Source organism: Choloepus didactylus, chromosome 12, assembly GCF_015220235.1.
Source record: "Choloepus didactylus isolate mChoDid1 chromosome 12, mChoDid1.pri, whole genome shotgun sequence".
In the NCBI taxonomy this organism is placed as follows: Eukaryota; Metazoa; Chordata; class Mammalia; order Pilosa; family Megalonychidae; genus Choloepus; species Choloepus didactylus.
The window spans coordinates 2,673,303-2,693,468 of NC_051318.1; the positions used below are offsets into that span (position 1 = coordinate 2,673,303).

General features: G+C 36.5%; 1 protein-coding gene across 8 annotated transcripts in view; it reads left to right on the forward strand.

Moving 5' to 3' along the window:
• POSTN (periostin) overlaps positions 1–11,455 on the forward strand; it is a 32,235-nt gene extending 20,780 nt beyond the window's left edge. For 2 of the 8 annotated variants that reach the window (XM_037800262.1, XM_037800263.1), the window contains 6 exons: positions 1,977–2,066; positions 2,738–2,827; positions 5,393–5,470; positions 5,835–5,918; positions 9,583–9,624; positions 10,699–11,455. In XM_037800262.1, coding sequence (XP_037656190.1) covers positions 1,977–2,066; positions 2,738–2,827; positions 5,393–5,470; positions 5,835–5,918; positions 9,583–9,624; positions 10,699–10,736 — 422 coding nt within the window. In that variant the 3' untranslated portion in view covers positions 10,737–11,455. The remainder of the gene's footprint in view (positions 1–1,976; positions 2,067–2,737; positions 2,828–5,392; positions 5,471–5,834; positions 5,919–9,582; positions 9,625–10,698) is intronic. The other 6 variants (XM_037800265.1, XM_037800259.1, XM_037800266.1 and 3 more) reach the window with 5 other exon arrangements.
• Positions 11,456–20,166: the final 8,711 nt, after the last annotated feature.

A 20,166-nucleotide genomic window follows, 5' to 3' on the forward strand; every position in this document is an offset into this window, starting at 1 on the left:
GTTGGTCTCGTTGATAATTAGTAATCTATATTTTTAGTTATTCTCAAGACCTAAGGTTGAGTTATTCTTTAAAATCTGTACTTTTTTTTTTTAAATACAATGCCTGTGGTCATTTGACTGTTTTTAATATATCGATGAAGAGAATTTGGTGTTTTAAGAAGAAATTTAAATTGCAGAGATTTTTTTGTTGAGAAAATGTTTCTTGGTCATTTTAAATGAAAAATGACCAAATGATCCTTGGTTGGACACTTGATTTTAAAATTCGTGTACTGTTTTTAAAAACTAGATTCCTTAAAATTTTGTATTACTATTTGAACTCATGTGCCACTGTTCTCATTTTCAAAGATTCCTCTCTCCTCTTTCACACTGCCTCATCAATCTATTTATTTTCCCAGTCTTTGCCAGTGGGAGTCTATTCTTACCAATCTCTGCAAGTAGGAGCTCATTGGGCATCAACTGTATGTGGGTTCTTGGGGTTGGATAAATAAGGGGCTCATGTCCCTCATACATTAATAAGAAGTCAGTTCAAAACTTCAGAAATGTTGCTTTTATTCACATAATGAGGGAAAGAAATATTTATTCTGGCAGCTGTTTGCAATTGTCCACCTTCTAAATTGCTACTGGCATTTCCTTTCCTTCTTACTGTTTGAACATCTTCAGATGCAATGATGACTCTTGATTTCTTACTAAATAAGGAACCCCGAGACACAATTCTAAGTTGTCTCTTATAAAAGGTACTTAACCAAATTTTATACTTAAATATAAATCTGCTGAAATATAATTCCTCAAATAGTTATTAAGCACCTGTTGTGCCAAGTACCCTTCTATGTGCTGGGAATAAATATGAAAAAAAAATTATAAAAATCCCTGCCTTCCTAGAGCATACACTACAGAGAATGTTTCTTAAATTTCAATTTAGACTTTTGTAAAGTATTTCATTCACTCATTTCTTGCCCTTAAATTTCTCAGGTAGACCTTCTTTCAGAAGTTACTACACCTTAGGAACCTACCCTTATGTTTGATAGTCAATATTCCTTGGCCCCATAAATCAACTGTTACTGTGTGGAATAACCATAAGATTTTAAAGAACTACACTATAGTTTTTGTTATTTAGATTGTTTTAGACTAGTTCTGGGTAATAGTGTACATTGACAATTTCTGGATAATCAAATAAATCTTCTCAAAAATAAGCAATTATAAATATAACCATTGGAGGGAATTACAGTATGAGTTGAATGTACTGAACCTTATTTTCCTTCACCTCTTTGAAAGAGTCTTGATGAACTAATGTAGTAATCGACTTCCTAACATTCAAAATGATTTTCTCCTGGAGCAAAATCATTTTGCAAGTGATATACAAAATCACTTAGTTTAACTCTTGCATTTGAAAGACTGTTCAACTATTAATTATTTAATTTTTTCCAAATCGTTCCCATATAAAAGGTAAGTGCTCAAATCTATTTTTTCCCGAAAGTCTGAAAATCAACATCTTAAAGGTAGGCATAAAGTTGAGATTTTCTTATGTTCAGTTCAATGCCTATTAGATAAAAAATGTTAAGATGCTGATGGATTTAGAAAATGAGGGAAAGAGTAATAGATGATGGCAGTAAAGTCAAGTAGGTTCTGCACTGGTTATGATTGGAGAAATTCAAATTTGTGCCCACTATATGATTCACAAAGTGTAGCTACATATAATATCTTGTGTGATCAATACTTTATCACTACCAATGGTTGTATTTATCCATCAAATTAAATGCAGATGAAAGTAATTTTAGTAGCAAACCAACAGATAGAGTCATCTGTTCACACAAATATTGCATAATTTGAACATAATGAGAAATATTTAAAACTGATTTCATGAAGCCTGAAATGGCTTTGATGTTTGAGTAACACCAAATGTTGAAATAAATTTCCTGTTCTGGGGAGTTTAAGGGACTGCTTTTAACATGGTCATTTGTCTCCTAAAATAATCTCAGGACCCACAATAACAAAGTTCAAAATTGAAGGTGATCCTGAATTCAGCCTGGTTAAAGAGGGTGAAACGGTGACTGAGGTGATTCATGGAGGTGCGTTATGTGTGTTTCTTGGCTCCAAGCTAGGATCACAGAGATTATTTTGAACTACTGTTGACTTAAAAATATCAAAATGTCAGTTGTTTTCTCTTAGATTTTATTTTATATAAATTATGGAGATAGTTTTCTTAGTTATGGATTCTAAGGAGCAGTCAGGAATAAAATGTTTTGCCTTTTAACGGATCTAGCTGGAATTAATTTAACAATGAACTCGCCAGATCCAGCTATTACTTCTGCATATGCAAGTGATGATTATGAAATATAATAACAATTACATCAATACCAAAGAAAATATTGGACTCAGGAATAGAAGCCATTGGATAAGACCCAATTAAGAAGCCACCACTTGGGCTTACCATAGGCTCCCCGTTCTGCGGATGTGTAACTTCCTGGAATCTCAATAAATTCTCATTTCACAGTCAGGAAACCAGTCTGAAATGGAGAGGGAGCTTTCCAGTTGGTCTCTCCCTCCCTCAAGATTCAGGACATGACTGTTCCATTTCAAACAACTATGGATCTTAATTCACTTAAGATATGTTCCAAAAATCTTTATGATTGAATCTTAAACAATATTGTTTTGAAAAATACACCTTATCATTAAAATGTCTAGTTCATGGCAGTTTAGACACCATTTGAGGTTCAATCAAATGCCCCCCCCCTTTCAGAGCCAATTATTAAAAAGTACACCAAAATCATTGACGGCGTGCCTGTGGAGATAACTGAGAAGGAGACACGGGAAGAAAGGATCATTAAAGGTAATCTATAATTCCATACCTGGAACTGCACCTGAAGTGCAGATATCGAGCAATAGTTTATCCTAAATGCCCAGTAGGAACCCAGAGAAGTTGGTGAAATCATTTTCCTGGTGTTTACTAAGTTAGTTTGTTTCTCTTTGGCAGAAATAATATGATTCTAAATATGTAATCTCTGCTTTACTCTGAATTGGAAATTTGCTAGACAATTCTATAAGCATGCATTTATGTGTATGCATGCATATCACATAATCATGTTCTCTTTGCCACTTATTCATCAGTTACTGAATCCTAGAAGAAAATCTAGTGCTTCCTTTGATTTCCCATTAATTTTCAAGTCTATATATCTATATACCAAAATATATACAAGTCTACATAAAGCAAATGATCAATGCCATCAGTAAATCTCAGTATTAGTGTCCCACTTGTGAATTAGCCTAAGGAAACCTTAATCCAGCTATCCTTTAAGTAATTTTTTAGAGCACCTGTCAGCAAACTGTGGCCTGTGGCACCTGTTTTTGCAAGTAAAGTTTTATTGGAATACAGTCATGTCCATCCACGTGTATACTGCCCGTGGGCTTTTCCACTATGACAGAAGAGTTGAGTAGCGCAGACAGACTACATGAGCTGGGAGACTTTACAGACAAATTTGCCTACCCCTGTTTTACAGCATTTAAAGAAATTTGCCAGTTAGGAAGCAATTATTTTTACTAGAGAAGTTGTACATTTACAGGAAAATCATGCAGAAAATACAGGTTTCCTATATACCCATCCCAATATTAACTCTTTGCATTAATTAGTCTGGTACATTTGTTACAGTTGATAAAACAATATTATTATAATTGAACTATTAATCATAGCCCATAGTTTACATTAGGGTTCACTCTTTGTGTTGCACAGTCCATGTTTTCTTTTTATTTTTATTCTAGTAACATATATACAACCTAAAATTTCCCCTTTTAACCACATTCAAATATATCATTCACTGGTGTTAATTACATTCACAGCTTTGAGCTACCATCACCATCATCCATTACCAAAACTTTTCCACCAACCCAAAAGGAGACTTGGCACCAATTAAGCAACAACTCCCCATTCCCTCCCTCCACCCTGACCCCTGTATTCTAGTTTCTGACTCCGAATTTGCTTATTCTGATTATTTCATATCACAGAGATCATACGATATTTGTGTCTTTGTGTCTAGCTTAATTCACTCAAAATGATGTTTTCAGAGTTCATCCATGTTTTCACATGTATCGGAACTTCATTCCTTTTTACAACTAAATAATATTCCATCATCTGTCTATACCACATTTTATTCATTCATTATCCATTCATTGGTTTATGGACGCTTGGGTTGCTTCCATCTCTTGCAATTGTGAATAATGCTGCCATGAACATTGGTGTGCAAATATCTGTTCAAGTCCCTACTTTCAATTATTTGGAGAATATACCCAGAAGTGGGATTGCCAGGTCATATGGCAATTCTATATTCAACTTTCTGAAGAACTGCCAAACTGTCTTCCACAGTGGCTGCACCATTTTACATTCCCACCAGCAAGAATGAGGGTTTCCTGTTTCTTCACATCCTCTCCAACACTTGTTATTTTCCATGTTTTGAATACCTGTTTCAGTGGGTGTGAAATGGCATCTCAATGTGGTTATGATTTGCATTTCCTGATGGCTAATGATGTTGAGCATCTTTTCATGTGCTGATTGGCCATTTTTAGATCTTCTTTGGAGAAATGTCTAGTCAAAGATTTCTCCCATTTTTAATTGGGATGTTTGTCTTTTTGTTGTTGAATCGTAGGAATTCTTTATGTATTCTGGATATTAAACCCTTATTGGATATGTGGTTTCCAAATGTTTTCTCCCGTTGTGTTAGGTTGTCTTTTCACATTCTGTGATAAAGTCCTTTTAGTGCCCGAACTTTTTGAATTTTGATGAGGTTCCCATTTATCTATATTTTCCTTGTTGCTCATCTTTTGGGTATAAAGTCTAGAAACCATTGCCAAACACTAGGTTCTGAAGATACTTCTTTATGTTTTCTTCTAGAAACTTATAGTTCTGGCTCTTATATTTAGGTGTTTGATCCATTTTTACTTAATTTTTGAACATGGTGTGAGGTAGGAGTCTAAACAGAGATGCAGTTTTCCCCACACTTTTTGTTGAAAAGACTGTTCTTCCCCAATTGAACAGTCTTTGCCCCCTTGTTGCCTGTCCTTGTGCCAGCACCATGCTATTTGATTTCTGCAGCTTTGTAATAAGTTTTAAAATCAGGAAGTGGGAGTCATTCAACTTTGTTCTTCTTTTTCAAGATGGCTTTGGCTATTAGGGGCTGCTTCTCCCTCCAAATAAATTAGATGATTGGCTCTTCCATCTTTGGAAAGAAGGCTGTTGCAATAGCATAGTGGTTAAAGACACAGGTGCTGGGCCAGAGTTTCTGGGTCCAAATCCCAGTTCTGCCACTTATGGGCTTTGTGACCTTAACTTCTCTGCACCTCAGTGGATTTACTTGTAAAATGTGGGTAATATTGGACCATTAAAAAAACAATGTCTTTCTTTTAGGTCCTGAAATAAAATACACTAGGATTTCTGCTGGAGGCGGAGAAACAGAAGAAACTCTGAAGAAATTGTTGCAAGAAGGTCAGCATGTCTAGAAAAATAGGAATGCGATTTCACATAAGCTCTCTGTATTAGTCTAAAATAATCTTTGAGGTCTTTAACATTTTCTACTTTATCTCATCCTTGTGTAAGTTCCTTACCAACATAAGAAACGATTCAAAAATATGGAATGAAAGGCAGCTGGCAGCCGTATTGATTTTATTTTTGTTACATATTGTTCAACAACTTGTTGAGAAAATTGCTTTATCAAAAGCAGCACTAAACACTGAGGAAGAATTGGGTGATGGTCTGGAATTCAGTATTGGGCAGATGCTAATATTAATCACATCAAGTCATCTGTCTTTGTTATGTAAACAATTTCTGCTATAAACATGTATCCTCTCAGAAGTCACCAAGGTCACCAAGTTCATTGAAGGTGGTGATGAGCATTTGTTTGAAGATGAAGAAATTAAAAGACTGCTTCAGGGAGGTTAGTAAAAGGACAACAACTAACCCCTTTAACAGGTTCTGGTGATGGAGTTCAACTTTTTAAAGACTGAACATGCAAGGTTTTTAATTTTTTTAATTAGGTTAAAAAAACAACATCGTGTGTTGTTCTAACAGATTGGTTTAACGTTAGTTTAGTAATGGTTATGACTAAATGATTACTAGCTTTAACAGTCTTTAAAAAGTTTTATGGTATACAGCTTGGGGAGCAATGAATATTTTTTTCTTTGATACAGATAATTGTAAGGATATTTTAAATATGTGAAAAGGGAATGAATTTGAAATCACTAGTTGTTCAAAGAAGTCCAAATTGACATGCTTTTAACATTTTTTAAAAAATGTATTCACTGCCCCCACAACAATTATAAAAGGCATGTTTATGGATCCCTTAAGTGCATAGATATAGCAACAACAGTGCATTCATAACTTTCTTTCCAAAACTACATTCTTGGGAATGGGAATCTGTTTCTTCTAACAGTTTGGATGATAATCTATACCTGGGAATGTAAATTATTTTTGCATATGAAATTAATCTTAATCTTCAAATTATGGAATGTTCCTTTCTATGGCATTAAACGGACCTACTTTTAAAGCAAAGGAGTTAAAAAAAAAGAATTCAAAAATCTTACACAAATTCTGAATGGTAATTATTCAAAGAAGCAGTAAATATTTATAAACTAAAATTTGGATCATTGGAACTTGAATAAATACATTTCTAGTTACTCTTATTAACAATAGCAGTATTAAGACAACAAATTATTTTAGAGAAACAACTATTTAAATTATTAGAAAAAACAAATATTTTCTTTGAAATATACTATAAACTGTGAAATGCAATTGAAGTTTGGTAATTATACTAAATTAATGCAGATACGTTTTCTGTGCATCTTTTTAAAAATTGAATCAGCATGCCCAAGAAATGTAAATTGTTTTGGGACATTGTGTAATTTTGGCAATTGTTGTTTCTTTATTCTTTATTTTAACATAGAGAAAGGTCTTGTATGTGGTGTTTATAAACTGTTCAGTGATTAAAAAAAAAACAAATTTTATTCAACCAATTAATAATTTTTATTCAACCAATGATTGAATTTCCCCTTAATAGAAGCTTTTGTGCCTGAAAAACACCAGATTTTCCTTCAGATCGCAGAGTATATGGCACAATGTCATCATGGAACCAAAGGATCCTGTAATATCTAATACAAAAGTCACTGATCTACACCCACATGCTGAATTCTTAGCTAGGAAAACATCTAGGAGTTTTAGGGAACAGGCTAACACACTGTGAAAATTAAATTGAATTCTTTTTTTTTTTTAATCCTTGCTGTGTAGGCAGCTTTGTAGAATGGCAGTGCTTTTTTAGAGAATGAATCAGTTAGTAGCAGCACCTGTGTATATTGTTTCAATTCATTTAGGCTTAAACTCTGGGTAAGTATATTTTAGTAAGTCCCCATTAATAAGTCCATTATAAACAGTGGAACTTTTTATTTGAGATTTACCAGGGCCAAGAGAGGAAACATACATGCTGGAAGTTAGGAATACGGTATTCTATTTTTCCCTCGTCTGTGGACCCATCTCTTAACTCTTGGGTCTCCTCATCCTAGATGTTGGTCTTTTTAGTCCCCAGCAGATGCAAGTCTGTTGAGATTTGTGACTTCTGTAGATGATAGTGGATCCGGGTGCAGGTTCAAATTCCAAACTGAGCTCCAAATCCAACGAAAGTCAGTTCCCTCTTTCCTGCCTTGGTTCCTTCACCTGAATGAAAAGTGGGGATGAGTCAATGTACAAAAAGCACTTGGAATAGCATCGTGCACTTAGCTCTCAGCGGCTATCAGTATCATCTTCAATCAACATTAAATGGTCATCAAAATAATATTTCACATGCTTACCTTAAATTTCCAAAGCCTTAACCTTGTAAAAATGTAGAAATGAGAAAACAATTGGGCTGAAAGAAGCGCTGCATGTTTTAGGAATCACGTAGCGGAGTGGAAGTCTTTGGACCAAGTCACTCAGATGACTGGTTTGTGTCCCCTTCTTCTGCTTCTCTCGGTGTGACCCAGTACCACGTCCCTCCTGCTGAGCAGCAGACGGCTGGCACTGCAGCCTGCTCTCCTGGAAACGTCTGACTGCCACGTTGAGCTCATATTCCAATATTGCCATAACAAAATAGTAATTAATGTAAAAATTAGCAAAACTTCATTAATGGGAGGCCTGTGGAAGGAGCTCTGAGTGCCCTTGCTGGGTTTGGAAAGGAATGTAAACACGCCTCTGGTCCGGCTCTAGTTTTTGCAGTAAACGACCCCTCTGAATTGAGCAAGTCCGTTCTCATTCGCTCGGGTCCGTCTCATCTCGACCCTGTTTTACAGGTCTTTATTTTGTTACCAAACAAACCTGACGTTAAGGAAATACATCTATTTGCAGATATTCCATCCTTCAGCCTTTCCTATCTCACATAGACTTCCCCCGTGAGCCAGGCTAATGAGGTTTCCTGCAGTTCAGTGCTTTGCTTACAAATTTGGTGTGGTAAATATTTATACAACTCATATTCTGGGGGAAGAAAAGACACGTTCAAAATGTGTTCACTAAGCAGGATCACAATTCATCAAAATCTTTTTTAAATGTTTTTTTTTTCTTTTTAATTTACTGATATCACACAGCTAAAATTACTCTTGGTAATAATTTTATGCCTTACTTGTTATGGGATTTCAGAGAAGTGCAAAAAATATATATATATACATATATATATATATATTAGAAAAAGGTTGATTCCATTGCTAAGTACAGATGATATATAAAATGCAGGAGTCAAAGTTTGGAGAAAAATGAAGGTAAGCAGGACAAGGAGGTCACATCTTTATTCTGTAATCTCAAATACCCAACAACAGAGAGAGAATGTGAGCTTAGACCTATTAGGTCTAAGTTAAATGAAAAAACAAGGGAATTGAAAAATATTTTTACAACTCTGGCAACAAAAATCTACATAGTTATGAAACATTTAAATCTCCTAAATATGAAAGCTTTATTTTTAACTAATTTTTAAAAAAAATAGTCTTGTAGGGTTAGAATTAAATTTGAGGAAATGATGGTGCACATTTCCAGAAATGCTTATTATTACATTTCCAGAACTAACGGGTCAATGCTATCTTGTTGTCTTCATATACTCCATATAAAGTAATCACAATTTGCTCTACAATGTTGAGAATTTTAAAAAGACAGAAGTCTGATACGTTACAAATTGGGTTGACTGGCAAGATGGGAGGATATCTCTGGGAAGATCCTTCTGCTAAACTTTACATAACGTTAAATATCCATTCAACAAGAATTAAGGCTTTTTAGGCTTTTTACAAAAAAAATGAAAAAGTCATGAGTCATTTAATCTATGCAAAAATGGCTCATTATGTGGTGCTCCAAATGCCATCATGAAAAATGTACTTTCCAAATAATGAACATTCACTATGATACGTGGAAAACAAATGTCTGTTGATCTGTTGCCAATGGAAAATTCCTGCCATCAATATTATTTGCAACTCCAAAAGAAACCTTTCTACAAGTTTGCTTCAGAACTTTTCAGCTTATCGATGGTCTCCTGTTTGATGTTAATCATAATTTCAAAGTATTTCTAATGACAACTATTTAATTTTTAATTTTAGACACACCTGTGAGGAAGATACAATCCACCAGAAAAGTTCTAGGTAAGTGTAGTGACTCAAGTAAGTGCCCTTATGACCTATGATTTGTTATGTCAAGAGAAACCAAAGAAAAGGAAAGGATTTAGATATATTTTACTGAACCCTATTGCCTGTCAGAGAGAAAAATTAGACTATTTTTAGGCAAAGTATTTTGATGATAAGAATCAGAAAATAAATTGCTCGTGCTCCGCACTGTTAGCAGAATCTAAGAATAACAAATATTGAATGCAAGTCAACTACACTCATGTCAACTACTGCAGTTCAGATTAAACCAATGAGCTGGTTTCAGGTACGTTTGAGTCAAAAAGAAATTCTTAAAAACCAGAGCAGAGCAAACATAGATTGCATGTGGACCTGAACTCTGTAAAAAATGCTATTATTTGAAATGAGGTTGTAGTTTGAGATATCAGTAGATTATAACTGCACACATATAGAAGATTGTTAATATAATTTCAAAATTCTTGATATATAATGTGTAGGTTGCATACATGTATATATGACACATGCACTACAGTTTTCTTCAAAACTATACTCATGTGCATTTGCTAATTCCTTCACTTAGGTTGTCTTACATTTTTATATATTCAGAGATCAGAGACTTCCTTCATGTAACTTAAAATAAATTACAAGTTTGGAATTACAAGTTTGAAATTTCTAAGATAAATACATTTCAGAGTCAAGAGAAATTGCAGAGCTTAGGAATCCATTAATTATCAGCCTATCTGATTTTAAACCAATCCATTGTATAGGCATTTGAACTTAAAGGACAAATTGCACAAATATTTTTAACTGGAGGGTTTATCAGAAATTTCTTCTAAAACACCCAAACTCATACAGATTTTTAAAATAATTAATATTGCCAAATTTCAATTTAATATCTTCATGTAACTTTGATCAAAAGATAACCAACCTTGCCTTTAACACCATAACTTGAGGCAATATTAAAAAAAACATAATGTAATGTTTATTCTAATAGGAAATGGCATAAGTTGGTATGGTTATGCATAACATATCATACTCTTAAACCCTAAGTTTTCATCACATTTAAAATCTATATACTCCCTTCTTCCTAATCAGGTTCCAGAAGACGTTCAAGACAAGGTCATTCTCAGTGAAAATCCAGAAATCAGACAACAAAGCTTATACATCCCTAACTCAATAACTTGGCCTTAAAGAAGAATTAGGAGAGCCACTTTGACTTCAGAAACTGAACTATCAGCACAAAAAGCAATCATGGAACTTCTCTGAATGCAAATTTTAATGTTTTCTGAATGTGAAACCCGAGGGAATGGTGGGGTTGGCCTCCTGTGGGTTGGGAATTGAGCGAATACAGCAACTCACAGGTTTCACCTCCCAACCCACCCAAGAGAACCGATGTCACCAGATTCAGTATAACTCACATCTCAGAGTGGTGCGCTCTAACTGCGTCGGGAGCACTGGGCCTTGAGTATAGGTAGCAAGTGGATAAAACAAAGGCAGGCACGCGCTTACCTCTCCAGGCAGAAAGAGCTACACCACAAAAATGGGTGCTCAGTGTAAAAGAAACCTTTCCATCAAAAGGCTTTGCACATTTCTAATACAATGTGGGTTTACCAGTAAATTATGTTATTTTTACCACTAAGTTTGTACTCTTGAAATGTTTGCCATATGCTTTTTGCAATACATATTTTAATCTCAAACATTTCAATAAAACCATTTTCAGGTATAAAGAGAATTACTTCAAATTGGGTAATTTGGAAAACTCAAGGTTAAGTTAATAAATGGTTTGGACTTGGGAACAAGACTTTATACCTCTGTTTTTGTAACAAATACTCATTAAAGGAAATTGAATGAATTTAGTGTTTCTTGAATTTATAAAACTACTGCTATAGAAAGAACGTTAGAGAATGAAGTATTAACATCAAATGAGCACCTCACAAACCCCAGATTGTGCTGAGTTGTGAAGGTTCAAAGATGAATCAGGCTCAGTTCCAGTCTTCAAGGGGTAAAGGGGCAGATGCCCAGCTGTCCACCGTGCAGCCTGGGCCACGAAGGCTCAAACAGCACCACGGAAACAGGAATGAAGTATCGGCTGATCGTGCTTAGGCGGGAGGGAGCCAGGGGTGGGATCTGGGACCTGAGAGTAAAGGACGGGAAGAAAAATAGTTGCTTTTCTATTTGAATGAAAGAGAGATTGGCTTGATCTACTCAGATCCCAACGAGAATATCATCCTCCGCTGGGACTGGTTGAAATAAGAACATAAGGGGAATGGAATCTGTACCCAAAGAGAAACTGTTTGGTGGTAGCATAACAAAATCCTGCCACCAGGACAGCAGCTGCTGGGGGGCTGTAAAACTGAGGACTGCCACACAGGAAGACACCAGCTTGGCCACGGATGCACAGCTGGGAGCAGAAATCATTAGGCTCGGCGATGGCCGGCACAGGACCTGGTACACTTCTTCAAGAAGCCACTGGAGTGAGGAAGTGAAGTAGAAAATTCTGAGAGTGCCCCATGGTAGAGAATTTCCCTAGCTTTGGTTTTCTGGAATGCTTTCTCTTCCAGCACAGTGCTGGTTTCATGTTGCATTTGGAAACCCTGCAAGGAAACAGAATGTCTCACCGACTTGAAACCTACACAGAGAAACTTGGACTTGAGCGTGAGCTGGAAGGGGTGCTGCCGTAATCTTCCTGAGAAGTGGTAGAATAGAGTGAAATATCATCAACAGATGACTATTCAAAACAGGTGGCGTGTTGTTGGTGATTCTCTGGAAAACCACAAGTTAGGTGCACAGGTTTATTTATTCAGTGCCTTGAGGGTTTTCACTTTGTATTATTCAGGGTTCTCCAGGGAAACAGAACCAATAGAAGATATATATGTGCACATATAATGTAAATATGAGATTTATTACAGGAATGGGCTCACATGACTGTGGGGATGGGCAAGTCTGAATTCCATAGGGCAGGCTGCAAGCTGGGAGCTCCGATGAAGGTTTTCAATGAATTCCCCAGGAGAAGCTGGCTGGCTGAAGGAGAGATGGAAATTCTTCCTTCTGGCTGCTGAAACCATCAGTTCTCCCTTTCAGGCCTTCAACTGATTGGACAAGACGTCTCTCATTGCCAAAGGCAATCTCCTCAGTTGATTGTAGATGCAATCAGCAATAGATGCAACCAACTGGCTGATTATTTTAATCCACAAAATGTCCTCACAGGAACAATCAGGCCAGTGCTTGCTTGACCAGCCAACTGGACACTACTGCCCAGCCAAGCTGATGCTTGAAGTTCACCATCACACACATGGGGATGAGCGGGTGTCCCAGACGTAAATTTTGAATACAGTCACCTGGAGTGAGGAATGACGAGGAACTTTTTTAAACACTGCTGGCTTTAAGGTCCCACTTTTTTACCATAAGAAGAAAAAAGAAATCAGCAATCAGCTAGCACACTTATAAATCCAATGCATCTTTCTGGGAAAGGATAGAGTCTTTTAATTTACACATGTAAATATGTTTAAAAATAAAATTTAAGAAGGACTCATCAATAAAATGGAAATGAATTAAACAATAAATACAAAAAGGAATAAGGCTAGTATTTAATAAAATAAAGGATAATAATTTAAAATCCTAAAATAAGAATTAAAAATAAAGATAGAGGCCTTGTCAGAGAAATAAAGAGCCAGACTCTCAGTAAAGGGCAGTCGCTCAAGAATTCCTGGTGGCTTAAGCCTCTTACTTTTAGTGGACAAACTGGTCAGGGCCCAGCAGCCTGGTAGCTTGGAAACCTGAGAGGAAGGGGCGTTACATGTGTTGGCTGCCAAAGCATCAGGTAAGATAGCATGTGGTTTTACACACAAAATTTAATCCTTACAAAATTCTGAAGAGTTTTATCACCTCCAGTCTTATATGAGGATATGAAGCTTAACAAATTTTACATAACTTTTCTATTTTCTTTTGTCCTATACCCTTACATCAGGCCACTCACCCACTCAGCCTAAGGATGAGTTGGGCGTAGCAAACAGATTTGCTTGCTGCAATCGTACTGACCCTGCACAGTGCTGTTCAACCATCCTCTGTGTTAGTGACCTTGAATAGGTTAGGGCCATTGCACTATGATCACAGCTTAGCAGAAATCACCACGCGACAATGCTTCTGAGAGTTAGGGCTCTGCCCTGACTGCTCAGAATCGACTAGGATGGATTCTTTTTAAAAATGCAGATGTTTGGCTCCACCCAAGATTTACTCAGAAGGCTCTTTTGAGCAAGCTTCTCCTGTAATTTTTTTTTTTTAATCATCATTTTATTGAGATATATTCACATACCACGCAGTCATACAAAACAAATTGTACTTTCGATTGTTTACAGTACCATTACATAGTTGTACATTCATCACCTAAATCAATCCCTGACACCTTCATTAGCACACACACAAAAATAACAAGAATAATAATTAGAGTGAAAAAGAGCAATTGAAGTAAAAAAGAACACTGGGTAACTTTGTCTGTTTGTTTGCTTCCCCTACTTTTCTACACATCCATCCATAAACTAGACAAAGTGGAGTTTGGTCCTTATGGCATTCCCAATCCCACTGTCACCCCTCATAAGCTACATTTTTATACAACTGTCTTCGAGATTCATGGGTTCTGGGTTGTAGTTTAATAGTTTCAGGTATCCACCACCAGCTACCCCAATTCTTTAGAACCTAAAAAAGGTTGTCTAAAGTGTGCGTAAGAGTGCCCACCAGAGTGATCTCTCGGCTCGTTTTGGAATCTCTCTGCCACTGAAGCTTATTTCATTTCCTTTCACATCCCCCTTTTGGTCAAGAAGATGTTCTCCATCCCACGATGCCGGGTCTACATTCCTCCCCGGGAGTCATATTCCACGTTGCCAGGGAGATTCACTTCCCTGGGTGTCTGATCCCACGTAGGGGGGAGGGCAGTGATTTCACCTTTCAAGTTGGCTTAGCCAGAGAGAGAGGGCCACATCTGAGCAACAAAGAGGCATTCAGGAGGAGACTCTTAGGCACAAATACAGGGAGGCCTAGCCTCTCCTTTGCAGCAACCGTCTTCCCAAGGGTAAAACTTATGGTAGAGGGCTCAACCCATCAAACCACCAGTCCCCTATGTCTGTGGTCATGTTAGCAACCATGGAGGTGGGGTAGGCGAATACCCCTGCATTCTCCACAGGCTCCTCAAGGGGGCACTACATCTTTTTTTTTTCCTTGTTTGTCTTTTTTCTTTCTTTTTTTTTTTTTTAACTTTCCCTTCTTTTTTAAATCAACTGTATGAAAAAAAAGTTAAAAAGAAAACAAACATACAATAAAAGAACATTTCAAAGAGACCATAACAAGGGAGTAAGAAAACGACAACTAACCTAAGATAACTGCTTAACTTCCAACATGTTCCTACTTTACCCCAAGAAAGTTACCTAATATAGCAACATTTCTGTGAACTTGCTCCTACTATATCCATCAGAAATTAACAGACCATAGTCATTCCTGGGCATCCCCAGAACGTTAAATAGCTTATCTGTTCTTCTTGGATTATTGTTCCCCCTTCCTTAATTGCTCTCTACTGCTAGTTCCCCTACATTCTACATTATAAACCATTTGTTTTACATTTTTCAAAGTTCACATTAGTGGTAGCATATAATATTTCTTTTTTTGTGCCTGGCTTATTTCGCTCAGCATTATGTCTTCAAGGTTCATCCATGTTGTCATATGTTTCACGAGATCGTTCCTTCTTACTGCCGCGTAGTATTCCATCGTGTGTATATACCACATTTTATTTATCCACTCATCTGTTGAAGGACATTTGGGTTGTTTCCATCTCTTGGCAATTGTGAATAATGCTGCTATGAACATTGGCGTGCAGATATCTGTTCGTGTCACTGCTTTCCGATCTTCCGGGTATATACCGAGAAGTGCAATCGCTGGATCGAATGGTAGCTCTATATCTAGTTTTCTAAGGAACTGCCAGACTGACTTCCAGAGTGGCTGAACCATTATACAGTCCCACCAACAATGAATAAGAGTTCCAATTTCTCCACATGCCCTCCAGCATTTGTAGTTTCCTGTTTGTTTAATGGCAGCCATTCTAACCGGTGTTAGATGGTATCTCATTGTGGTCTTAATTTGCATCTCTCTAATAGCTAGTGAAGCTGAACATTTTTTCATGTGTTTCTTGGCCATTTGTATTTCCTCTTCAGAGAACTGTCTTTTCATATCTTTTGCCCATTTTATAATTGGGCTGTCTGTACTATTGTCATTGAGTTGTAGGATTTCTTTGTATATGCAAGATATCAGTCTTTTGTCAGATACATGGTTTCCAAAAATTTTTTCCCATTCAGTTGGCTGCCTCTTTACCTTTTTGAGAAATTCCTTTGAGGTGCAGAAACTTCTAAGCTTGAGGAGTTCCCATTTATCTATTTTCTCTTTTGTTGCTTGTGCTTTGGGTGTAAAGTCTAGGAAGTGGCCTCCTAATACAAGGTCTTGAAGATGTTTTCCTACATTATCTTCTAGGAGTTTTATGGTACTTTCTTTTATATTGAGATCTTTGGTCCATTTTGAGTTAATTTTTGTGTAGGGGGTGAGGTAGGGGTCCTCTTTCATTCTTTTGGATATGGATATCCAACTCTCCCAGCCCCATTTGTTGAAAAGACCATTATGGCTCAGTTCGGTGACTTTGGGGGCCTTATCAAAGATCAGTCGGCCATAGATCTGAGGGTCTATCTCTGAATTCTCAATTCGATTCCATTGATCTATATGTCTATCTTTGTGCCAGTACCATGCTGTTTTGGCAACTGTGGCTTTATAATAAGCTTCAAAGTCAGGGAGTGTAAGTCCTCCCACTTCGTTTTTCTTTTTTAGAGTGTCTTTAGCAATTCGAGGCATCTTCCCTTTCCAAATAAATTTGATAACTAGCTTTTCCAAGTCTGCAAAGTAGGTTGTTGGAATTTTGATTGGGATTGCATTGAATCTGTAGATGAGTTTGGGTAGAATTGACATCTTAATGACATTTAGCCTTCCTATCCATGCACATGGAATATTTTTCCATCTTTTAAGGTCCCCTTCTATTTCTTTTAGTAGAGTTATGTAGTTTTCTTTGTATAGGTCTTTTACATCTTTGGTTAAGTTTATTCCTAGGTACTTGATTTTTTTAGTTGCTATTGAAAATGGTATCTTTTTCTTGAGTGTCTCTTCAGTTTGTTCATTTCTAGCATATAGAAACATTACTGACTTATGTGCATTAATCTTGTATCCCGCTACTTTGCTAAATTTGTTTATTAGCTCTAGTAGGTGTATCGTTGATTTCTCAGGGTTTTCTAGATATAAGATCATATCATCTGCAAACAATGACAGTTTTACTTCTTCTTTTCCAATTTGGATGCCTTTTATTTCTTTGTCTTGCCGGATTGCCCTGGCTAGCACTTCCAGCACAATGTTGAATAACAGTGGTGACAGCGGGCATCCTTGTCTTGTTCCTGATCTTAGAGGGAAGGCTTTCAGTCTCTCACCATTGAGTACTATGCTGGCTGTGGGTTTTTCATATATGCTCTTTATCATGTTGAGGAAGTTTCCTTCAATTCCTACCTTTTGAAGTGTTTTTATCAAAAAGGGATGTTGGATTTTGTCAAATGCTTTTTCAGCATCTATTGAGATGATCAATTGATTTTTCCCTTTCGAGTTTTTAATGTGTTGTAATACATTGATTGTTTTTCTTATGTTGAACCATCCTTGCATGCCTGGAATGAACCCCACTTGGTCATGGTGTATGATTTTTTTAATGTGTCTTTGGATTCGATTTGCAAGTATTTTGTTGAGGATTTTTGCATCTATATTCATTAGGGAGATTGGCCGGTAGTTTTCCTTTTTTGTAGCATCTTTGCCTGGTTTTGGTATTAGATTGATGTTAGCTTCATAAAATGAGTTAGGTAGTGTTCCATTTTTTTCAATGTTTTGAAAGAGATTGAGTAAGATTGGTGTCAGTTCTTTCTGGAAAGTTTGGTAGAATTCCCCTGTGAAGCCATCTGGCCCTGGGCATTTATTTGTGGGAAGATTTTTGATGACTGATTGGATCTCTTTGCTTGTGATGGGTTGGTTGAGGTCTTCTATTTCTTCTCTGGTCAGTCTAGGTTGTTCATATGTTTCCAGGAAATTGTCCATTTCCTCTACATTATCCAGTTTGTTGCCATACAGTTGTTCATAATATCCTCTTATAATTTTTTTAATTTCTTCAGGATCTGCAGTTATGTCACCTTTTTCATTTATTATTTTGTTTATATGGGTCTTCTCTCTTTTTGATTTTGTCAGTCTAGCTAGGGGCTTGTCAATCTTGTTGATCTTCTCAAAGAACCAACTTTTGGTGATATTTATCCTTTCTATTGTTTTTTTTGTTCTCTATGTCATTTATTTCTGCTTTAATCCTTGTTATTTCTTTTCTTGTACTTGGTTTAGGATTGGTTTGCTGTTCATTTTCTAGCTTCTTCAGTTGATCCATTAGTTCTTTGATTTTGGCTCTTTCTTCCTTTTTAATATATGCGTTTAGTGCTATAAATTTCCCCCTTAGCACTGCTTTTGCTGCATCCCATAGGTTTTGGTATGTTGTGTTCTCATTTTCATTCGTCTCTATATATTTAGCAATTTCTCTTGCTATTTCTTCTTTAACCCACTGATTGTTTAGGAGTGTGTTGTTTAACCTCCAGGTATTTGTGAATTTTCTAAGTCTCTGATGGTTATTGACTTCTAATTGTATTCCATTGTGGTCAGAGAATGTGCTTTGAATAATTTCAATCTTTTTAAATTTATTGAGGCTTGTTTTATGTCCCAGCATATGATCTATTCTGGAGAAAGTTCCGTGAGCACTAGAAAAGTATGTGTATCCTGGTGATTTGGGATGTAATGTCCTGTAGATGTCTGTTAAATCTAATTCATTTATCAGATTGTTTAGGTTTTCAATTTCCTTATTGGTCTTCTGTCTGGTTGATCTATCTATAGGAGAGAGTGATGTGTTGAAGTCTCCCACAATTATTGTGGAAACATCAATTGCTTCCTTTAGTTTTGCCAATGTTTCTCTCATGTATTTTGTGGCACCTTGATTGGGTGCATAGACATTTACAATTGTTATTTCTTCTTGCTGAATTGCCCCTTTTATTAGTATGTAGTGGCCTTCTTTGTCTCTCAAAACATCCCTGCATTTGAAGTCTATTTTATCTGAGATTAATATTGCTACACCTGCTTTCTTTTGGCTGTAGCTTGCATGAAATATTTTTTTCCATCCTTTCACTTTCAGTTTCTTTGTGTCCCTGTGTCTAAGATGAGTCTCTTGTATGCAACATATTGATGGTTCATTTTTTTTGATCCATTCTGCGAATCTATATCTTTTAATTGGGGAGTTTAATCCATTTACATTCAACGTTAAAACCGTGAAGGCATTTCTTGAATCGGCCATCTTATCCTTTGGATTATGTTTGCCATATTTTTCCCTCTCTCTATTAATATCCTTTATTGTACCCATACCGAATCTCTTTAGTACTGAACCTTTCTCCAGGTCTCTCTGTCCTGTCTTTGTTTCTCTGTCTGTAGGGCTCCCTTTAGTATCTCCAGTAGGGCAGGTCTCTTGTTAGCAAATTCTCTCAGCATTTCTTTGTCTGTGAAAAATTTAAGCTCTCCTTCAAATTTGAGGGAGAGCTTTGCTGGATAAAGTATTCTTGGCTGGAAATTCCTCTCACTCAGAATTTTAAATATATCGTGCCACTGCCTTCTTGCCTCCATGGTGGCTGCTGAGTAGTCACTACTTAGTCTTATGCTGTTTCCTTTGTATGTGGTGAATTGCTTTTCTCTTGCTGCTTTCAGAACTTGCTCCTTCTCTTCTATGTTTGACAGTGTGATCAGTATATGTCTCGGAGTGGGTTTTTTTGGATTTATTCTATTTGGAGTTCGCTGAGCATTTATGATTTGTGTATTTATGTTGTTTAGAAGATTTGGGAAGTTTTCCCCAACAATTTCTTTGAATACTCTTCCTAGACCTTTACCCTTTTCTTCCCCTTCTGGGACACCAATGAGTCTTATATTCGGACGTTTCATATTATCTATCATATCCCTGAAGTCCATTTCGAGTTTTTCAATTTTTTTCCCCATTCTTTCTTTTATGCTTTCATTTTCCATTCTGTCATCTTCCAGGTCACTGATTCGTTGTTCAACTTCCTCTAGTCTTGTACTATGAGTGTCCAGAATCTTTTTAATTTGGTCAACAGTTTCTTTAATTTCCATAAGATCATCCATTTTTTTATTTAGTCTTGCAATGTCTTCTTTATGCTCTTCTAGGGTCTTCTTGATTTCCTTCATATCCCGTACTATGGTCTCATTGTTCATCTTTAGTTCTTTGAGTAGCGGCTCTAGGTGCTGTGTCTCTTCTGGTCTTTTGATTTGGGTGCTTGGGCTTGGGTTATCCATATCGTCTGTTTTTTTCATATGCTTTATAATTTTCTGTTGTTTTTGGCCTCGTGGCATTTGCTGAACTTGATAGGGTTCTTTTAGGGTTTGTAGACCAGTTGAAGTCCTTATCTCTAATTT